Source organism: Varroa destructor, unplaced genomic scaffold (assembly GCF_002443255.2).
Source record: "Varroa destructor unplaced genomic scaffold, Vdes_3.0 BEIS01000004.1, whole genome shotgun sequence".
NCBI classification, from domain to species: Eukaryota; Metazoa; Arthropoda; class Arachnida; order Mesostigmata; family Varroidae; genus Varroa; species Varroa destructor.
Genome location: NW_019211457.1, coordinates 36,239,602 through 36,261,916, shown reverse-complemented (window position 1 = coordinate 36,261,916; position 22,315 = coordinate 36,239,602). Strand labels below are relative to the sequence as shown.

Genomic DNA, 22,315 nt, shown 5'->3' with positions numbered 1-22,315 from the left:
AGACTTAGTTGAAGACCGCTGACTGCAGCATGACTTTAGCACGATGAGCAGCTTTACTGTGTTACTCGTACTAAACAGAGAGATGGAAAAATAGAAAGGAAAAAGCGAGGACACTCCATATTCTAGAGGAGGAAAAGATCATCTGGACTCTTCTTTTTTCCCTCTGCTGTCAAATAACTGTAGTAACGGTTACTATTGTCGACAAGGTTCGGTTAACCCTAAGATCGGCACAGTGGAAGTGTATGAGAATGCCTAGTAGCTCCCTGTCGGTGATTTTGATGTGGCCGTACGGCAAGAGATGCAGTCTGTGCAATACTCTCTATCTATACAGTTTGATTGTCGAGAGGAAAAAGGACACCTAATGTCTCATGTCAACGTCGAACGACCCGACTACTGGCGCCGTTAATAGTAGCCGACAGACTAGACTAACCATGTGAAGGCCCATATTTTCACAATCACCAGCCTTATGACATGATTATGAACAGGTAATCTCGCAGTATTAGTTTGGGACAGTCCTTAATTCTAGCTCGTGGCAACATAATCGAAACGATCGCCTCAGGCTTTTCTTGTTACTACTAAGGTGCTTTTTGACAGCAGGCGGTGTCCTGCCGGTTGCTCCACAACTCAAGTTAACAAGAGCGCCTAAGGCGTAATGAGCCAGCATATGTAAGAGTTGCCGAACTTTGTGGTCTGTCAGAGACATTTTTGCCCTTGTATGAAAGCTTACCGGTTATCTGGAGGCATCAAGACGACTATTAAAACCACACACATTATTACAGTAATCAAACAGGGAACGTTAGCGGAAACTAGTGCTATATGGGCCACAACGTATCTTTTCGAGTGAAGAAGCGTTAGTTTTAATACTATCAACTTACGGGTTAAATATTTAGTAAAATTCGCGAGTTTTCTTCTTCGGTCAGATTTGAAAACGTGGGGCTATATGGGACAGCTATGCATCTTTGCGTATTTCATTGAACTCCTGTTGAACGATAAAGAAAAAAAACACAGGCTCGTTTTTCAATCACATTACTCCTGTCCCAGAGGTGCATGTTCAAAGATAAACAGAAAGGAAGGTACGTTTCATAGATATCATTATATTAAGTTATACCACCTGATCATTTTGAGAGCATGATGGGCCAGCTAGGGTACTGCATGAAACCGTACGCAGTCTATGCCAGTTTCACAGAGAAACAGTATAACCTGGCTTGCTTAAAATGTGTATATGTGTATGTATCGCAAATGAAACTAAAGAATCAAATCTCGCGCCGTCGTTATCGTCAGTAGCGTATCAAAAAAACCATGCCCACCGTGTCGTTCGACTAGGTCAGTATCGATAATCGCGACCATGGATCAATGAATAATTATTTATGCCAGAATGATGCATACGTACAATAGCTGTCGCACCTCGGTCGGGTCAGATTGACTTCGAAGGACACTAGGAACTAGGTAAATGCACCAATGGTTTAATAGTCCAAAGCTTGACTTCATACAGCATAGTAGAATTTCATGTCTTTCTTATTTTCGACGAACTTATTGAAATTATTACGAAGCATCGCTTTCTCACAATTCTTCCTGAAAGAAGATTACTTTGGGTCTGTTGGATGACTCACTTTTGCTCACGAAATCACTAACGGTCCGTGTAATCCTATTTTGTGAAGATATGTGGGTCAGTGACATAGATCTTTCTTAAAGATATAGTAATTATAATGAACTCATATGGGCCACATATGGGAAGAGTTGTCGGAAAGTATACCGGTGTCGTTTCTCTCCCATAGCATTCGTTGTTATCAACAGTTGCGTCAAACATATTTTGGCTCGACGAACCTTATCCTGCTATATATTTTGACTGAATGCTTCTGTCAGAGTACTTGTCCCATAAATAAAGACTCCATAAAGTGGCATTTAGCCCAGGTGAATCGATAATGACTCACATGGTTCGATACGAATATGTGCAACAGTAGTAGCTAACGGTGATCGAGTTTTTGTCGTTCGCTTCGCTGAGTCATCCATCCGTCCTCTGTCAGCGTCCAGTTCGTTGTGAGTATTTCGCGAGGGCCTGTTTTGCGGCCATTACCTAAGGCGATTTTTCATACTGCTTTACGTCACAGGAGAAGCAGCGCTATCATGAAAATGGAACTGAGGTAACAGCCTTCCTTGATGTGAACCCATTGTATTCATCATGGCGTCAACGTCTACCAGTTGTCGTTTTCTGGCGCGCTTATAGTACTAGCATCCCTTTTTTACCGCATAGCTAGGTGCCATAGGTCTGCAGCGTTTTCACCATGATCTACAATGGTACGATAAAATCTTACGCAATAATTAAACATGTTTCTTCTTAGGTAATACAGTATAGTGCACCCGGTAATCGTCATAGCCAAAATTGGCATTATTTTATTGACGTTTTAATGTTAACAACATTAAAATCGAATATTCTCAGCTAAACTTTTATGATTCTTAGTTCTGAATTATTATTCACCAACACCAGCTCAAGTCCAACTACAGGGAGGAGACCGTGGTCGACAGCTAATAATGTTGTCAGGAAAAAAGGAATGGGGGTACGATGGGGGCCAAGGTGATGATTATATTTGACGTTGTCATGATTAATGACCACTGGCACAGCGGAAACGAGCGACTCGACCACTCACTGCTATTGAGGAAACTCAGTATCTCGTCACGAACATTGCAGCCAAGCTAGACAAGGATGTTTTGAATGAGCTGCTCGGAAAGATCTCTAGCTTGGGAAGAACTTGAAGCAGAAAAGGCAGAAGACAGATCTGCAAGCTAAACAGGGAAAGCTTTCATAGGCAAAGCGCCGCCCACAGAAAGAACAGACTAGAGAACAAGTGAGGGGTGTTTTGCTCAAAGTAAAAACCAGCAAGATATGGAGAGAGAATCTGCCAACGACACTGTTGACTGTTTCAGTGAAGATGGGAACACGGTTGTACTGTTCACGAACGCTAAACGTTCAGTCTGCTAAATGTTATCTAGATAATTAACATAGACATGATTGCACCTAATCGGCAACTATGGCTGCCGCAAGCGGCTTTTCAAAGAACGGGTCGTTTTTATTGCAGCTTTTTCATACATACGACTTTGTCACAGCTCAGAAGTCGCAGCAGAAGATCAGAATTTTATGACACCTAATGCTTGCACGAACACAACTGTATCTGGCTAGATCCAGCGTACATATTCCACTCCGAATGATACTGAAATAAGAAAACACATTTGAGGCATATGTTTCGAAATCTAGATTATTACTATTATTATTATTATTATCAGATAGCGTGACCTATGGCACTCGAAATTTCTATTTCATAACGCGTATTGTAAAACACGCACTCAACTAGTAAGCAGAAAAATTCACGTCTAGCATTACTTAACCTATACATTTGAAACCCGTCATTCTGTTCTTTTACTTCCATAGAACAGCTTTTTGGAACTATGCATATAATTCCTGTTAGTGTACCGGTCACGTGAATCTTTCTACTATCTCTTGTATTTGAATTAAGTCAGAAAGTTCAACAGTGGCAAGTCGCTCTAAAACGAGGACTATATTACCAGCCGTTAATAGTTTTTTTCTTCAAACTTGAGTGCAGATTAACATTAGATATAAGATCTTAGTTATTGTGTTTGCCGCAAAAAGTGTTCTCACCGAGGGTTCATCTGTTTATCTACACATCCCAGCGACGACCATTGGTATGGTAAAGGGAAGCTCGACGCGCTAGCTTTTGGCAGTGGCACCTCTGTTGGGCGGGATGGCGGGACATTGCAGCCGTAGTTACCGCGTCGTTCAGTTTAAGACAGTCACCGCTGCCAATAGCGGTTGAGGAAGATTAATCGTTGTGGATGGGCACGACCCATTGGGGGGTGTGTGTGTGTGTGAGAGAGAGAGAGAGAGAGAGAGAGAGAGAAAGGAATGACCTCAAGACAGGATCTAAGGAAACCGGCAGCCGTTGTGAGGACGGCGACTGCGCACGTGCCACAGACACCCGAAGAATCTTGAACGGCCTGCAGGCCACGCTTTTACCCACCTGGAGTGTCATCACTATTACCGATTCAGTACTGACATAATGCAGTAATAGTAGCAGAAACAACTCTATCATCAACAGCAGCTAATGCACGGGAACGTCGTCACCAGCGCCTCCATTATTTCGTTTACAGAGCATCGTCAAGCTACGAAAGCAATATTTTTCATTTTTACGAAGATGACGCAACATCAAACGTTGGATTAATAGCAATATGCCCACATAGTCAGCTAGCTGAGCCGATCGGCACTTGCAGTACTCCAAAGTTAGTCAATGTAAAGGCAGTGCAAGAATTAAGTGCGAGTAGTAAGGAATCGAAAACGAAACTCGAATGAGCAATAGAGCAGAACTTGACCAAGACAGGTACTTTATCCGCTGCTTAGAAGCAGTGACGGCGGCAGCAGGAGTGGCAGCTGTCGGTTAAAACCTCCGCTTCGATGGCTTCGGTCATTGTTCTTTTATTTTTATTGGCCTGTTCCCTTATTATACCCCTCAACTTTACTGGCGTCTTATTCCTCCCCGATTTCGTATGCTAGACAAACTGTCTTACGTGGCGCCTCCTTTGCTTGCTCTTGCCGGAGATACGTGCCTGGAAATAGCGTGCCCATACAAAGGCCCAGGCCTCAAATGACTCGAGTGTCACCACTTTTCACACATGATTCACCGTGCGTAAAGGGACAAAAGGGCGGCTATGCAAATCAAGATGACCGTGGATTATTTCAGTGCGTCTGTTCCGAGACACCCACACGGCTTAAGCTCGATTTGGCTTTAAATCTCACGTACATTATAGAACTCAGATATTTAACTACTCAGTAAAAAACGGGAATCGAAATCGAATTTTTTTAGAGAAACTTTCCATGACTTTTCTAGATCGTGTACAAGCATATATACATGCTATCTTCCTGCAAACTCTGAGCAAAAAAATGTAACGGTCAAAAACTGTTGCGAAAGGATTACCCTATGACGCCGATATGAAAACAGTAGACGCATGGGAGAAAGAAGTGGCGATGATGTCCGGGCAGAAGGTTGCTAACATGGAGACGCGTGTCAAATCGGAAACGCTAGTTGGCACACTGGCAAGGTAAATCCGCTCTACAGATCGTTTCTTTTGATTTAGGTAACAACTTAAGACATCGCTTCGAGATGTGTTTTGCAGAAGGTTACTTCCAGGAATCAGAATTACCGTTAAGGTAAAAGTTAGCAACTAAGCACAATGCAACTATGAAAAGTATGTTACAATTATCACAATCAGTCAGAATACCCCTAGTCTTGACTAATGCGTCTACGTACTGAATATTAGGAACGCAAACCGTTGACAGGAAATTATCTCTGCATGCTCTAGATCGCGCTGTCCCCTAGCAACCTCGTTTGTTCCGAAGTAAAACTCAAAAATCAAGTAAAGCTTTATTCTTATTGGTTTTCTTAACTTTCGTTCAAGATGTTCTAAGTGGGAAAGACTGGCAGAAGAAAACGCACCACTTTAGCTGAGGTTAGGCTACTTTGCACGTTGCCATCCGTAGGACTGCTTTATATGGCCAGACAATTTCCATGAATGGGTAGAGGATCAAGACAGTGAACGTTCAGTCATTTGTCTTGTGTCTTGAAGGAGTAAACGGTATATGTACCACAAAAACATTTTCAAACAAATCTCTAGAAAACTGTTGAACCTATTGCATTGAAGATGAGCCGTAACTCTATAGAGGACCCCTCTTAAGCTTTGCTCGCGCTTTGTTTTCTATGGCTATTCGACGTGTGGATTCACTATAGAAGATTACCTGTGGACGACTGAAATAAGTTGCGCTAAGTACAAACCACACGTGCATTGCGTATAAAAAACTGCGGAACCGATTTTACTAAAACTAAATCGGTAAACATCATACAATCTATCGATCCCTATATTTAACCTAAACGCAATCCATAATTCGATCTTTCCTAGATACGAAGTTTAAGAAGCTAAATATAGGGGTCGATATAGCGTATGATGTTTCCCGGTTTAGTCTCATCTATATATATATATATATATATGCAGTTCTATGTCTATTGAACGACCGGCGGAGTGGTATTAGATACAAACAGCCATCCGGAGTCGAATATGTTTATTGTAACGGTACAATTTACACGTCTGTTTCTCTTCTTTACACCATCGAGGAAGATTTGGCACTCATGCTTTCCGGATACCCCGTAAGTTAGTGGCAACACGTCGCTGCCGTGGCCTGCGTACTGCAAGCAGCACGTATGCCGTGCGACTTACTTTCCGACGCTTCATCTTGGCTGGAGTTTCTATCTCCGTGAGGTGCAGAGATGCTGGCGTAGGAAACGCGAGAAAACGGGCCTTCCGGTACGAAGGGTAAGGCGTGTGGTGTTGTCTTTCCGGGAACTCGTTTTTACAGATAAAGCCAGGCATGGGTCTTATTCCGTAGCTTGGATGCCGCACGATCGTGCTTAAATCCATGAAGTAGTTCAAATTGGGGTTGCGCCCACGATCTTGCGCAGAGAGGGTAGACGCCCCGTGACCATGAGGATCGTGTACACCGCTAGTCCACTCGGATCGCAGCGGTCCTCACATAGTGAATGTTGGAACGTGTCAGACACTGTCGTACGCGCTGACCCTGAAAGCACCTAGCGTTATCTAATTGTAGTGGGCCCTCTTCTAGAGTTCAAACCGTCGGGCTCAGCAAAGCAGGTGCAATAACTTATAAGAATAGCACGAACAGAGGTGTCTTCCCAGGCGCGGGCTGCCCCCCATAAAATCCAGGTCTTTTTCATTTTTATGGAATAGCATGTCGACGGTTGGCCAAGACGATGCTTGCGGTTCGGTCTTATCCACTACAACTGCGGACGTGCTTCTAGATCTTCACTCTCAATCAGTGGGCAGTCTCTGGTCCGGCTGGCTTTGGTGGCCGAAAGCGAATTCCACCGACTGCGGAAGGATCTACCAGAGGCCTAGCAGCCCGGAAGAGCATGCGTGGGGTGGCTCCCCGTAGCAGATATTGACTAGCCGATTCAGCTTTCGACGGCAAAACAATCTGGCTATTTCTTCACTTCTCTCTTTTATCTGAAATACTACTAAATATAGCAGCAACATCGTGTCCGCGTTACGGTTTGCCATGCCACTCCGGGTTTATAAGTCGAAATTGTACTTCAGTCATACGAAATCACACCTCATACATACGAAACCGGATTAAACCATCCTTCTTCACTTATCATCTGCTGTACTTTGTGATGCAAACCCCTTACGATCACGCTATTCACTACAGACCCGCATATATGGGAGAATAATCGCTAGTGGGTATGGTATAACTGTCTTACGGGTAGGTTTCTCCGCTTAACAAATAAATGGTCGAACTCCTCATCTAGCAGCAGAGGAGCATATCGAAGATTCTCACCCCCGATGAGTGGTTTAGATTTCCGGATCGGTCTTGTCTGATGTTTCCTGTCATACAAAGCTATTGATCGAGGTTGATGACTGAGATCTCACATGCCCCTTTCGGGTCATGACACCACACCATATGAAGCTGCGCAGGTGTTCATGAATGAAGGACTTTATTCTCTTAAATCGTAGACTTTGGTAGGCCGACGGCCGCAATTACCAATTCCCGAGTTTTCAACTGGCCTTTTTTGGCCATCATAAGGCAATGTTTACATGGCATGGTGTTCGACGGTCGTATACGCAAATAATTACCCCGAAAGCGTCTTCGTTCTTGACAACGACAACCCGCGTGACTGTGTTGCATCTCCGCTGATTACCGGCTGCTGTTTGCCACAGTTTTCCAGCGCGTAACACCACGCGGCTTAGAGCAGGGCATTGTACGAGGCCATTTCAGCCGCCATAATGAGATTCGCAAGAAGGTATAATAGAGTTCGCTGTTTTTATATTGGATAGGAAAGACCTATAGTTGTTGTATGCGAGTTCCAAAGGGCTGGTTTAGTCTTATTAAACACTTCTTCGCTTGTCTTCATTCGTTCAAAGAGCTTTTCCTATGAGCCGACTTCCTCTGGGTGGAAACGTTGTTCGATTTCTGTTTAAAAGCATATCCGCTTCGGTTCCAAATGATACCATAGTACGGCTGGGCCACAGAGGTGGAAATCGTACCACTCGTTTTGGTGGCCATTGCTAATCTGTGGCTAAACGTGTCACCTCATTTGACCATTTCACCTGACAGCTCCAACCAAAAGTTGAACCTCCGGCCCCATCATTTTCTGAAGGCTGCTCACGATGTGACAGATTAGATCGTCCATATTATCTTTGATCCGACAGCTACCAGTAAATTTTCAGTAAGAACGAGTTTTGAACGCTGGAGACTGACAACCGTTATGCTCTCAAAGCCGATCAGAAGAGAAAATGCGTTTGTTGCGATTATGCAAGTCACCTACGTTGCGCTATAAACAAACCTGTGGCTCATTTGTGGTTAGTCGGTATATGCCCGATATTCACACTTTAATTTGTCATATGTACCTGATACACGTTCGTTATGTTCTAACCTTATGTAGATAAAGATAGAATATAAATAATCTTATATAACAAAAAAAAATATAGCTCACTAATTAATACAGTTGCTTGACTGAAGCTGAGAGTATCAGCTGATTCCACTTGCGGTCTCCTTTTTGATGCGCTCTAACGAAACCTCAAGACAATGTCTTCGTTAGATAGTTACTTCGATGCAACCGCCTTGCTGAACGAACGCCTAGTTAAGTTCGTATTTAATCATTATGGTTGAATAGAAAAGAGGTATATATATCCGTTATAATAGGCTGTTTGGGAGTAAATTAACGGTCTATTGATATACTTACCATAAACGTTGAAGTTAAGTTCCTTCTTGTAGATGATCGAGGTATTTTTTTCTTCGGCAAGGCACTGGTAAACTCCACTATAATTTCGTTCAGGGCACGGGATGTGCAGGGAGGCGAGATGTCCGTCGAATGTGGTATTAACGCCCGGGAGTTTGGACGCGTTCTCACCGCGGAACGACCAATAGACTTCGACAGGGTTTGTAGAGGGCCTCTCACTCGTCGAATTAAGTCTGCACACAAATTTTACAGGTGTACAGTTGGCCACGTGCAACGGGTTTGGGTTGTCTATGTCAATTGACAGTTCATCTGTGCAACAGCCAAACACAAAAAAAGGAAATGAAGAGTACATCTTAAATTTTACTGCTAATAAGGTAACGCAGTTCATATTTACAGAATAACACCTAAACAAACAGATCCGTTTGGCAGTTAGCCATAGGAAGGTTGCCATTTTGTCGAGTCACGGCGTCAGTAAGGATACTTCTATTTGCAAACAAAAATTTTACCATGCTATGTATATATACATAAAAATACTCATAGATAATCCGTGTGTCCTACAAGACAAGTACATGTAATGTTCTTTCTTGTAATGTTATACTAGACGATAACAAGATAGGTACGCTTGCACTCGGTGTTGCAAATGGGGCACGATATTTAGGTATCGCTAACTGGCAATCCCAGAATTTGTGTAATGTTACATACATACATACATACATACATACACACATACGAGTTTATTTTGAGCACATCCTATGTCAAGTTATACAGTGAGTTTTTCATCATACAGATTTCACATTTTGTTTTTGTGAGCGTGTGAGTGGGTATGTCTAAATACGTAAATACATATATTTATGCGTAAACTGTGCCATTGAGAAGCCCCTGAATAAGTAATACAGGTAGTAAACTGAAGCCCTACAACACGCTGTTTACTGGGTAGCGTAATGGACCTCAAGATGGAATTATTTTATTTGAGGCTACCACCGTCTTCTGAGTTGCGCAAAATTTACCTCGAGGCACTGTTCGTCATTGAAACGAGGGTGGCAACAAACTCAGCGATCGATGTCGCTGAGTTGGTCGCCACTTTGTTTATGCGTCGATTTTCCCATCTGGTTCCCAATGTTTGATATAACCGTAAAGGACGTTTTCAGGATTGATAGTGTTGCCCATTTGTCCTATTAGTTCGATATGTTGTCTGAGTTTTCCTACGGGATTTTGACATTACATGATACCTATGCTGCAATCCGTGCTCGAACGGACCATTCAAATATACCATACTTTTACATTATCGTTATAAATTCTGTAGGAAATTTTTTATTGATTAAACTTAAGTTTTGATCTTTAATTGACCTTACAGTTATTCATTTACGCTTCGTAAACTATAGTAAATTTGTCTTGTGAAATGATTCTCCTATTAGTACTTCTGCCGACGATAAAACTTCATTCACAAAAACACAAATTGAGGTATTCAATTAAGGCCTCACACAAACAATATTGCTACCTTTCGGCGTTTTTAAACTATTTTTATCACTTTGGCTATTTTATAAATAGGGCAATTCCACAATATTCTAAAAGCGTTCTAAATTAGCTACTTGCGAATTGACGACCGTTATTTGATGCAATCATTTCTGGTTATCTAAGTGACGCTCAACGCTTAAGAAAACCTTATCAATTTGCGATTGCCGTTCACAATGATTAGTGTATATGTACCTCTCTATAGGACATATAAAATAACATATAAAAAGACACGTGTTTGATACAACTGTCGTTGGTGATATTTTGTCATCATTATGCGAAATTGGGTACCAGAGGTAACGCGTAGCTAATGTTCTTTAGCAATACAAAAACCACGTATATTGAGTTCGTCCTGAAGTCTTTTACAAAATAATTTTGGAACATATATTATTCAACGTCTGATAGCAACTTCATCAATGATAAACAAACTCAGACGGTGTCAACTTGAGATAAAGTCGTTGTTTGCTGTGCTGTTGAAGTTAGTTTGAAATAATTTCTCGATAGATTATGCGAGTTGTTGCTTTTTGATGGTAATCTTAGTAGAGCGTCTACGTTACCGCTACATGTTCCCTCATTCTGCAGTAAAAAAATGTCACAATGGAAACCGAAAGAAGGGGATATTGAAATCTAGGGATTTCATATTAAGCTTGTTCCGTGTTTTAGATATGTAACGCTTTAAGCAGAATTTGCTGCTATATGCGTACCCATATGTAATTTCTGTTATTTCGAAAGTAAATCGATAATGCGATAAGCTTTTTCACCAATTGGTTTTTTAAGGCATGGAAAGTTCCATAAACTCAGCAGATTGAAAAAAAAAGCAGATTGAAGTTGACCCTAGATATTCGTATGCTCAATTCAGTAAGTAACTGTTGTATGGGTTTGTCTGGTGTTGTCATCAAGCAACGAGACTGCTTGTTTTCAACGCCTTGCTTTCGCTTGTTTCAATGCCCGCACCGGTGTCTCTAAATCTATTGAACTCGACATAGCAGGCAGCATTCATTATCCTATTTTTGGTGAATGTGTTACTGTAGCAGATGCCCTTGATGTCCATTGTAATCATCTTACGCCCTGACCTATTCGGCGCCGCCACCAAAGTTAATTTCCTTCCAGAGTGACGCTACTCTTCTTCTTGGTCCCTCTTCGGCTAACGGTAGAAAAAATGCTTCATCAATGGCAACCGTATGCTCCAGAAAGATTTTTGTGGGTTGAAATTCTCTTAATGGCACATGGATTAACCGTACCCTTGAAGTCAATTCACGGAGTTCCATTTTTTATTCAATTTTCAGTATTTGGATTATAATTCTATAATAAATTTCACGTGAAACAAACACCATTTTGTTTCTGCATTGACTCTTTTTCATTCTGAAGTGCCGTTTGGTCTTTACAATGCTTTACAACTGGAGACCGATAATTGTGAGCCCTATCATTGAACATCTAGAAAGTCAGTAATTACTTTAGGTGCTTTTTGTTTAATCCATTTCAATTACTTTCGTTTAATTTTACCCAGTTTATTAATTTTTGTTTAATATTTATTTCGTTCTGTTCTAAATACATGTCTATTGTTGCATCTTACACCTTGTTCCTTGTTAAATCTTTGAATTGTGGGAAATTCAATGATGCGAATATATAAGAGGGGTAATTTTTCACGGGTAAACGGACAAAGATGCGTTATCAGGAAATCCGCTTGTCCTGCAAGAGGGTATATATTGTAGCTTACAGATTATTGGTTCTCCGTACAAGAATCTTTCGTTGCGTATATCATCTGCTATTATGAACAGATGGAACTTTTTAGTTTTGACTTCTAGTTGGTTTTCTTTCCTGTTAAACATTTTGTAGTAATCCATTATTTACGTAGGTCATTTAATCTTAGTTATCGTGTGTATACCACAAACATACACATGTGTATATATTTTAGTAGTATCTTCAGGTAGGATGTGGAAACAATAGGCAATGTTAGCATGATCGTTCTTGCGATTCCTGCTTCCATTTGCCTGTGCGCTATTGACCCTAGCATTATCCTGCTATAATAAAGCACTGATACGATTTAAATGTTTTGTAGAAACGCAGCCGTAGGCGTTGTCCCCTCCTTCCATGGTCGGAACCTTATCTTCGTCTCGCGGTTCTTTTCAAAATGCGCATCAAGCGCACTTTTTCAAGCCTTTCAAGATTTCGGTAATGTTTCAAGCTGGGTATTTGTTTTGTATCAGACCTCTGTATCATTAGAAGCCTTATTACTCTTAAGAATTCAATTTGTCCTACGATTAGAGTTGCCTGACTTTTATGGTGTAGGCGTCATAAAGGCGCCGACGAACGAATGGAATCCTTTTTTTAAGTGCTAGAAACGCAGAGCCTGGTCGGTATCACTGAACTGTTTGCTTTAATTACTTTGTGTAGCTTAATCGCTATTTTGTGCCGGTCGTACGACTTGGGCTAAGTCTCGATTGTTTTAAACATATAACAACGATTTCTTACATCGTTAAAATAAAACACCAAAGGTATATTGTATGTATCCTGCACTTGTATAGTCACTGTTTCATAGTAAGTGTGACGCATGTAAGACCAGCCAGATACCTAGTTAATTTTCGTTGAAATTTAAAATGTACTATTTTCATTCTTATACCGTTGGTTTTTGAAATTTCAGGGTACATTTATTAGTTGACGTGCGTGCATCACTGATGTAAGCAGAGAGTTGTGAAAAACTTCGTAACGCTTCTGCGGTATCGTAATTACGGAACACAAAAAAAAATCGTATATTGGACCGTCGACAAGCAGAAATCACGAAAATTGAATTTTCTGACGTATTATTATCGCTAATATCCTGACAGTTGTTTGGCATGTCTACGGTTTGCACACATGATACATCGCGGTTAGACGGTCCTAGCAAACGGCGTATAGCCTCCGGTCAAAGACTTCAGCATTCGTATGCTTCTGAGAAGCTTTTTCCTATCTTATTCTCGTCTCATGCTTCTGAACTATTTTTCTTTTTGTTGCTGGTCGTTCTCCTGGTAAAAATTGACGGCGTTTGTTGCTCGTAATTATCTCCGAGAATCCTCTGCAAAAAGTCGTTGAAAACAGTGAATAAGTTGTTACTGCTAAAAAAATACTTGCGTACTTCATAGTCGGAAGGAAACGCAGTGATAGTAGAAATTACAGAAGCTTGTAACCATGTTAGGTGGCAAAAAAAAGGAAAATCTGTAAACGTCCTGAACAAAGAAAGGCAGAAATGTAACGAAAAGTGGGAACTATAAAAGACAACAGGCAAAAAGATATTAGGAAGAGAAGCTGTGGGCAATGAGAGAGACTACATTGAATGTGGGCAATGCAAACAGTGAAACGGTCATTTTAGTTAAACGTTATCTTTTTTTTACAAATAGGCGTTTGACGTTGGGGCGACAGTTAGTCAGCCGTTCTGTGAGCAACTAGTTGGCTGTGGCTAATACTAGATGAAATCAAACCGGGAAAAAAAGGGAACCGTTTGATATAATGGTAAAAATAATAATACTAGGAGATTTCGTAATTCTCGAAGATTCTTAGCGTAGTTGGCAAGCGTAGAAGGCAATTATTGTGCTGCATGGCCACTACAAACGCAATGAAGGTCGGAACAGAGCAGCAAGGGAAAAAAGCCGATCGAAGGTAGGCGGGGGGCTGTAGTAAGGGCAATTGTAATAAAGGCCATTGCTTGCAGTAAGAGCAGAGTAGGGAGTAATCATGACGTCCTTCCGTCGTCCACTGTTTCTGCATCGGTTTTTTACTAGACTCTCAGCGTGGCCTTTAATGTTATGGCCATGGCGCCATCTTTCTTTTTGGTCTCTTACCTGTGCTGTGTCCTCCTCTTTTAGCCCTGCTTGTTTCGGCTCTTATCGCGCTTCACGCATTGATCACTTCGACTAAAGAAACAGACGGCGCAGTCTTGGATGTTGCTTGGTTTGACCGCACCCAAGCTGGTGGAATAGAAGGCCAAGACGCCAGAGGACACATCGTAAGTCCATGGAGTACACACGGAGAAGGACAAGAAGGAAAAGACCTACGCTAAAGCTAGGACTCGAATCAACTAGCACTTTCTGCTGCTGGCTTCTCAGCCAGCTTGTTCGGTTGCAGCTGTTGACAAGCGAAGATGACTGACCGATGATAGCCACGGCAATTTCCCGTCGCCGTGTCGCCAGCGAACAGGAAAAAAGGCCTGGACAGAGGCCACCAGCAGACTCTAACACGTGAGTGCTTGCTAGTGCATGCCTCAGACTGATTGGATAGGGACGGTTAGCCTGCTTGTCAGCGGGCATGGGCCTAGTTGCCTACAGGTATGTTCGGAAAGCCATCTTTGCTTCATGTCATTTCTTCATCGTGTACCGTCTTGGCTGGGAAACCCGCATGCCAATTTGGGAGCTTCATACTGCTGCTAAAATGATGATTACGTTGGTGCTGTTGCCATAGGAGGTATGCTTGCTCTTTTACATCTTCATCTATAGATTTAAACGTACGTATCATTTATAATCATGAACGTAGAGAAACATACCATCGTACAACGGTGTGTATAGATAATACATTTCGACATTCGTATGTAGCTAGGGTTCCTAAAGAAAAATTACGACGAGAATAAAGCCAGCCAGCCGACTAGCAGGCGGATTGACCCCTCAAGTTTGTTTGTCCTAAGAGGATTTGGCCTACCGAAGCAAGTTCTTGTAAAGGTTGGGGGTGGCGGCCTGTTGTTCCTAGTATGGGAGCTGCTATTATTGCTATATACCCTTAGTCTAACTGGATTCCTCCTTACTATTGCTTTTGTATGTGCGACGACTGGTGTTGCGCAGGGCTACGTTCAGTTTCGAAAGAAACTAAACAAGCGTTGCTTGTTTCGAAAACAGTATCCGTAATACCATTGAAAACTAGTAAATTGTCATACCTTCGAAGTACGCATATCTCTACTATTGCTTCTATGGTAATCTCCTGTTTGCGTGCTACATGCGTGCGAGTTTAAACCCAACTACATCCAGCACTAACAAGTGAATTATGCTTTGCATCAAGGCAAACAAATAGACATACATATAAACAGTCACTGCCATCCCAGCGGTGATATAACAAAGGAAATACAACTTGAATATTTAACAGTTCGGTATTAAGACATAATTAACGGTATATTGACATACTGTACGATTCCTATGTCTGTTTGTTTAGGATTGATACAATCTTTGTGTGCGTCAATAGGACTTTTTGTCTATGGCAAAAAGATGCAAGCGCAATGCCATAAAGTATTTCAATTACTGAGAAGCTTTTGTTCGCACATGTAAGCTTAGGCAATGTAAATTACATATATGCTAAATAGATACACGATTGAAGTGTTAAGCTTAAGCAATACACTCTTTTATTGTTGAGCGAGGATGCAACTGCTCCAAATTGTGATAGTAAATGCGCCTAGAAGTGGTTCATGGGGACAGACTGCTACGATTTATTGTCACGTCTACGACAACTGGAGACGAACGGTATAATATGAGTCACTGGTGCCTCGTGGCTGTTGTTTTACTAAGATCCTTCAATCGGATTCTGGAGTTTGCAATGTATAATCAGCATCACAGTATTTCAAACGTAATTTAACTTCAAGTAGAACTAGCATAATATATGACATAAGGAGCTAGCGGGCCAGCGTGTAGCCTTCTGTGCATATAGATAAACTTTTCGTGGGCAAGGAGACGTGGGCATTCCTTGAATGCTAACACTTAAGACCATCTCTGGAAGTGACTTAGGCAAGAATTTGCTTATTGTAAGCGAATTAAGCACTGCAAGTTTATCGGATAAAGTTCCGGATGCTTGTGTGTTGAATATTCTCATTAGGATCTTGATACCATCTATAACTCTTTGTTCGATTTTAACATAATTGTTCTTTTTCGCAGATGTAAAATTAATTTTGCTTCGAATCGAAATTGATGTGTCAAATCATATTTCTCCGGAGGAGATTGAGGGAAAAAAGACGGTCAGCCAGTGTAGATGTGTATATTAGTATTTACTATGTATGTAGTATGAAGCAATCTGGAAATTATGTGACTCCGGAGCTTCTGGGTAAATCGGTGAAGCGTGTTAGTTTCACGCACATAGTGTGCGCTGAGGTAGGGGGGAACACGTCGATGAAGGAAAAGGTGAGGGTGTCGACGTGATCAAAGTTTTTCCACCGCAACGTTGGCAATATTGAAACAGTAGAGAAAGAAGCTCAGCATCCCCTATGCCATGTGAAGGGCAGCAAAGCGGGTCCTGACTAGCAGAAGTCGTACTAGTAGCTTGGCGCCGAGAAGGAGGAACCCGCAAGAATTGTTCCCCCCCCCCCTCCCCAGATAGCTGGTCACGCCCACCCGCATCACCTCTACAAAAATGGCCAAGCAGACGAAGCCCAGTTCCTATTATCTGTCTCGCAGTTCCATCACCTTTCACTTTGCTTTGCCGAACCGACCGATCTAACTCGATCAACGTATTCATGCCTCGAGCTTACGATTACGCTATCGAACCATCGGCGGACTAGTCAGCGGTCGTGTTCGTTCGCTTTTTCGTTTCTTCTATCTCTGCGAACATTTTTGTAGGCGTCGGTAGCCTTCCTGCGCCCGAGATGTGGTTAAGCTGGCGAAGTCTGACGTCGGTTTCCGGTAATCTGCCCACAATGCCAGAAAAAGAATATTCGTCCTTCCTAATAGGATGACGGAAAAGTGTCAAACATTGAAGGACAATCGAGTATTCTGTAGTGCATCTTTCGTTCCAAAGGATGCAGGTGTTCCATACTTCAACGTTAGAACAAGGTCATTATAGATACTATATACCATGCGCATATTTGCAAGGTTATTAGTTTACTTAAATGTTAAACAGTAGTTGGCTTTCTACCTTTTTCTTCTGAATTCGACGTTGCAGTCTAACGATGACCTTTACATATAATTCAGTAAGCAATTGCAATATTCGTTGTACATATTTGTTTACATTAGACATAGACATCCTAACCAACGGTGCACTTTGCCGGGAAGCTGAGTTTTTACAAGGCTGTGCGAAACGTGTACAGCTACTGTATTACTGATTTTACTACCGTTCGGTCAATTCACATGCAAAAGAAATCGCACCTACTTTTTTTTTATCCGCCGGCCTTGACCAACTTCGATTTCAACGGAAATAAAACCCGTTCCATGTGCTATATCCACCCCTAATGCTGGCTAGTCGATAGGCATCATTACAGCCTTTAGTATATTAGTCTTCAGTTTCTATCCTGGACTGGGAGAAACTAGATACAACAAACACTGCAGCGTTAACAGCAGTACAAGAAATCCCTCGCTTTGGGGCTAGCTGAGCGGCATAGAAGGACGAAAAATGAGGAAACGGTGTTGATTACAAGTAGAAGAAAGCGAAGAAGTGACTAAAGTGCACTAGTGACTGGTGCTATATACAAAAGCAATCACGATGCGCTCCAGCGCGCACGACTCGATCAACGGCAGACCCGCAGTGCGGCTGAAGCTTAAAACAGGCATCGAACGAAAAGGACTAGAAGCGAAATGGTGAACGGTGAGTGAGACTGAGGGAAATGCAGGCGACACAGGGGTATTCGCCATCGCAACCAGTCGAGCGGAGCACCGAGGCCCGATGAGGTCAAGGGCCACCCGTTGACGCCAAGAGCAAAACGAACTAAACAACTTGCTCAAACATCGCCTAGCCCAGAAGCGAAAGGAATATAGAGCTGAGATGAAGCCGCAAACGAACCCGCGTCGAAAGGTTCCTTCTAGGCAGATCAACGATACACCGTCCGACACCTCCCCCTATTATGTCGTCTTCTATATAAGATTATTGAGACCTCTCATTCTATAGAAAACGTTTGTCGGATAGACAATAATAAAGTAGTGTATTACGAATGTCTTATAAAAAAGCAGTCAACGTTGAGACAAGTGTTGTGAAAATGTGCACCTGTTAACCACTACAGGGCGCCAAAATGCTCCCTACGAAATGGCAATTTATAAGACATACGTTGGTGAAAGCAATTTACTTAAAGGGCGGAAATCACGAAAGATTATTTTAAAATTAGACAAATGTATACAGGGTGCGGCATTTAAAATGAGATATTCTTATGCTTAGTTTTTGAGCCTATATCTGACTAAAAATATTTTAACGAAAGCGTTGACGCATGTTAGAGGTGTCGTTCCTAACGATCATATTTACTCAATATAAACACCGTTTACTTCGGTTACAATTTCAATTCCGTTCCTTAGCTACTCATAGGCTTGTTCCCCTTCCGGACACGTGAACGTCTTCATCTTGACAAAGGCATGCGTAAACATGTCTCTATTATCGAATACTTCAGTTATCGACGGTTGCGTAACAAGCGGTAGGACACGCAGGTAACCTGGAGGTGGTGCCCTTTCTAAAAGAGTCATGACTTAACGCCTTCTTCTGTGATAAAATATGTCCGAAAATGTGCTCTTACATGCAACAGACGTTCTCTTATATCGTGAGGAAGCCAGCGACCAATTTTGCAAGTAATTTTTACATCGGGAATCAATTTTGCCAGAAAGAAATCAAAGACGGTCTCCCGTTTTACTCTTGAGAAAATCGAATAGCCAACGATGCCAGTTAGATGTATTGGTTTTATTAAAAGTCCTTGTAAACGATTTGTGACATGGTAATCTCGTGCACAAAGTTCCTATTTTCATGGAAACAAAAGATCGTTAAAAATACAATTTTGTAGACAACGATGAGCTGTTCTCTACCTGTCATAGATTATCCATTATGCTGTGCTGAGCCGTACACATTAGCCATGGGGTACATTGTCAATTTTCAATGATTCAGTAAGTTTATAGTTTCATCGTCCAGTCCCTGCTTGAGCTTTGTTCAAATACAGAAAATGATAAACTGTTGTTCGTCATGACCAGCTCGTTTCTATAGAATTCTTTCGTTTAGTGTCAGTAGTAGAGTGTATGAAGCCTATAGAAAATATACGAATAGTATCCGTATGCATATGGGTGTCATATCCCGTATGCATACAAAAGGGGGAAAATCTCTAAACAGTTTTGGGGAAATCGTATATATATACACTCGTAAACTTGTATATATATACATATATATACACATATGTTCCAGTTGGTTCCCACTCTGTGAAATTATTGCTTCGTGGCAACGCTGGACAGTGATCACTGGGTTACCTGTCCTCGCTATGGACACTTGAACAATAAGCCAGCAAACAAGCCTTGTAGACAGCAGACTACATTACATACAAGTAGCGGTGAACATGACCCACTTATTAAGAGTATAAGGTAATGTATCCCGTTTGGCTAGCTACGTGCCCTGCGTAGTATCCCTTTATTTACCATCTTCTTGGTTTCGACACAAGTGATAATGGTAGTAACAGCAACACTAGAACACGCGCTCTTTGAATTACACACGGACAGACACCCACTCTTGCACGGGCCAGCGCGTGCTGTTTGGCGTTTGTACTGTGGCTTAGCGAAACGTGCTCATTGAAGTAGGGAATGGCCGACAAGGGCAAGAGGGACAGCGGCAGCTAAAGACAAAGGCACCGGGTAGGATGCAAAACAGTAGCAGAAATGGAAGGTCGAAAGGCTCACTGACTGGCTAGCTTGGAAATACACATTAATTATTCAAGAGTAACCGTATCGGCACAAACGGATGTAAGAGTAGTAGTAACAGCGGGGGCAACAGCAGCCACGGAGCAGCAGTCACTCACTCAACCAATATCGGCCTTAGCAAGCCACGGACGGATACAAGTTCCGTCGATTTTTAAGGGCTCTGAGGTCATCTCGCCAAATGCTTACTGCCGCAACGTAGCGCATCGCTCTGGTAACATGCCAGCGTGCGACAGACTATGCATAGTTGACCGACGGTGAGTAGTAGCGATAGTAATGGCAGCGATTGAAGAGCAGCAGTAGTCGTCGTTGTCGTCATCGTTATCGCCTTACGTACCTCCAAGTGGCAAGAACAGCACACATTCAACACTACCGAAAAAGCCGATAACAATCATATTCTTTATTCTCCCAAGCCCGCGTAAGATTTGAATTCCCATGTTCGATCAGACGGCGGCCTATACCTGTGCGACCTCTGTGCTCTTCGTGTCTGAAAGCTCGTCGTCACTTTGCCGCTGTGTATTTTTCATGCCTGAAGGTTACAATTGCATATAGTATGAGTTCTCTATTTACAGGATGTAGCAATCATAACTGCTTCTATAGTATGTAAATTCGTGAACGATTATGTATTACATTTTACTCAAATCGTTTTAGTATGCTAAAACCTGGCTTGCTGATTGCAGATATGGTTGGGATGATTTATTTACAGTCTTATAAGTGTCTCACAGAGTCATTGTATTAAAAACTATCCTCAGTTCACCTATGCACCAAGTCATACTTGTAAGCATGATATGGGATGCAGAGCTAATCATAGCGTAAGATGAATTTTATCGTATCTGATAAATTGTCCGTTCTTGTACAGGTATTGTATAAATCCCATTAGAGAAATCGTTGGTTTGAGGCCTGCCAGCGGTACAAATACTACAACAGTTGTGCAAAAAAGAAACTTTTATTGTTAAATAAATTTTCGAATTCTACTGTCAGAGAGTAAATATTAATTCGAACATATAAAGGCAAAGTAAAAAGCTAGTTAACAACAGGAGCTTTGCTCGCCTTGTTACCTAGCTTTACTAAATACAATGTGTAATCATTGGCCAGTGTAGTGGCTTAAAAGGTCAGGCCTCTGCTTGAAAAAAACTAGAGGTCTTTGCTTCATGTTTCTCAGCAACATAACCTCACAGCGAGCGCACATTATATATACATTAATGCCTGACATGTAAATAATATTTAGAGATCTTTTTATTACATATGAAGTGCTTTTTTGTTGAAATTAGGACAGAAAAAGGAGCCGCTAAATTCTAGCGGCTTGCCACGGGACGAAGGTGGCCGGGCAATATTGTTCAATGTCTGGAGAGTTCGCGCGGTTAGACCGAGCATTGTCAAATAAACTGAGAATGGAAGTGGATCAGCAATGTCAAGACTGCGGTTAGGCCTACCCGTTCCGGACCTCTTTTGCGAAGCTTGTCAACGTTGTCCTTCAAAGCAATAGCTAAAACCGTAAAAGAGGGGCGCACATCTCAACGAAATATCCACAAATGTGATCGTCGGGAGCCAAAGCAGGGTCTGTTGAATTCTCGTTTTGTATTGTTTTAGCAACAGCCACCTGCAAAACATAGCTTGTAACGAGCTATTTAATCTCATCGCTCGATCCCTTTGAATAATGCCGCTTTTTCGCCGTCAATCGTAGTGCACGAAGAAAATCGCCGAAAGGGGTAAAACTTGAAGCACATTTTTTTTACAAATGTACACAGCGAAACGCGATGTTTAAGCTATAAGGCTTAAAATAATGTTCGGTGTGGTAAAAGGGTATCCATACTAAAAAGTCCTCATAAAACTGTAGAATCATATCATTATGGTACGATGGGAATACCCTCCTCCCCTCCTCCACCCTAGTCAAAAAAAAGCTCAAATCAACCCGTTGCCCTATACACTGAAGTCTTAGGCCTCATAAGTTTATAGCTTGCTCATCGCAGTTTTTGCAAACATATATCCATATTTGCTGCGCGGGTCGTTAATTATAGCCCCCCATTACGTTGAGAGCTTAATAAAGCGACTATCTTATATACCTACAGCGTTTATTTTGCTGCTCGTCTAATGTTTCGGTAAGCTGTCAGGATGCGCTTCAATTCCATAAAATAGCTGTAAGGTATGCTAAAACCTGTGGCAGTGACAGATCAGTTTATTGGCCTTGTGGGCAGATTGAACGATTAAGTCGCCTTGTAAAAAAAACAAGTGAGGACAGCGAAGGGCTTAGTTGGAGAGGTCTAGTAGTGGAGAGGAAATCAGAGTAAGCCAATTAACAATCGTGCAGGTCCGTTGGTGTTTCCGGTCTGTGCTAGCAGTAGAGAGGAGATAGACATAGATACGACGAAAGTCTGCCTGGTGAAATATGCACGTAAGCCG

At 41.9% G+C, this 22,315-nt stretch overlaps 1 protein-coding gene across 3 annotated transcripts in view; it reads right to left on the bottom strand.

The window, feature by feature from the left end:
• Nucleotides 1-22,315, bottom strand: part of Ptp69D (Protein tyrosine phosphatase 69D) — a 577,123-nt gene that overhangs the window by 82,896 nt on the left and 471,912 nt on the right. For all 3 annotated transcript variants that reach the window (XM_022805022.2, XM_022805023.2, XM_086988022.1), the window contains exon 2: nt 8,817-9,122. In XM_022805022.2, coding sequence (XP_022660757.1) covers nt 8,817-9,122 — 306 coding nt within the window. The remainder of the gene's footprint in view (nt 1-8,816; nt 9,123-22,315) is intronic.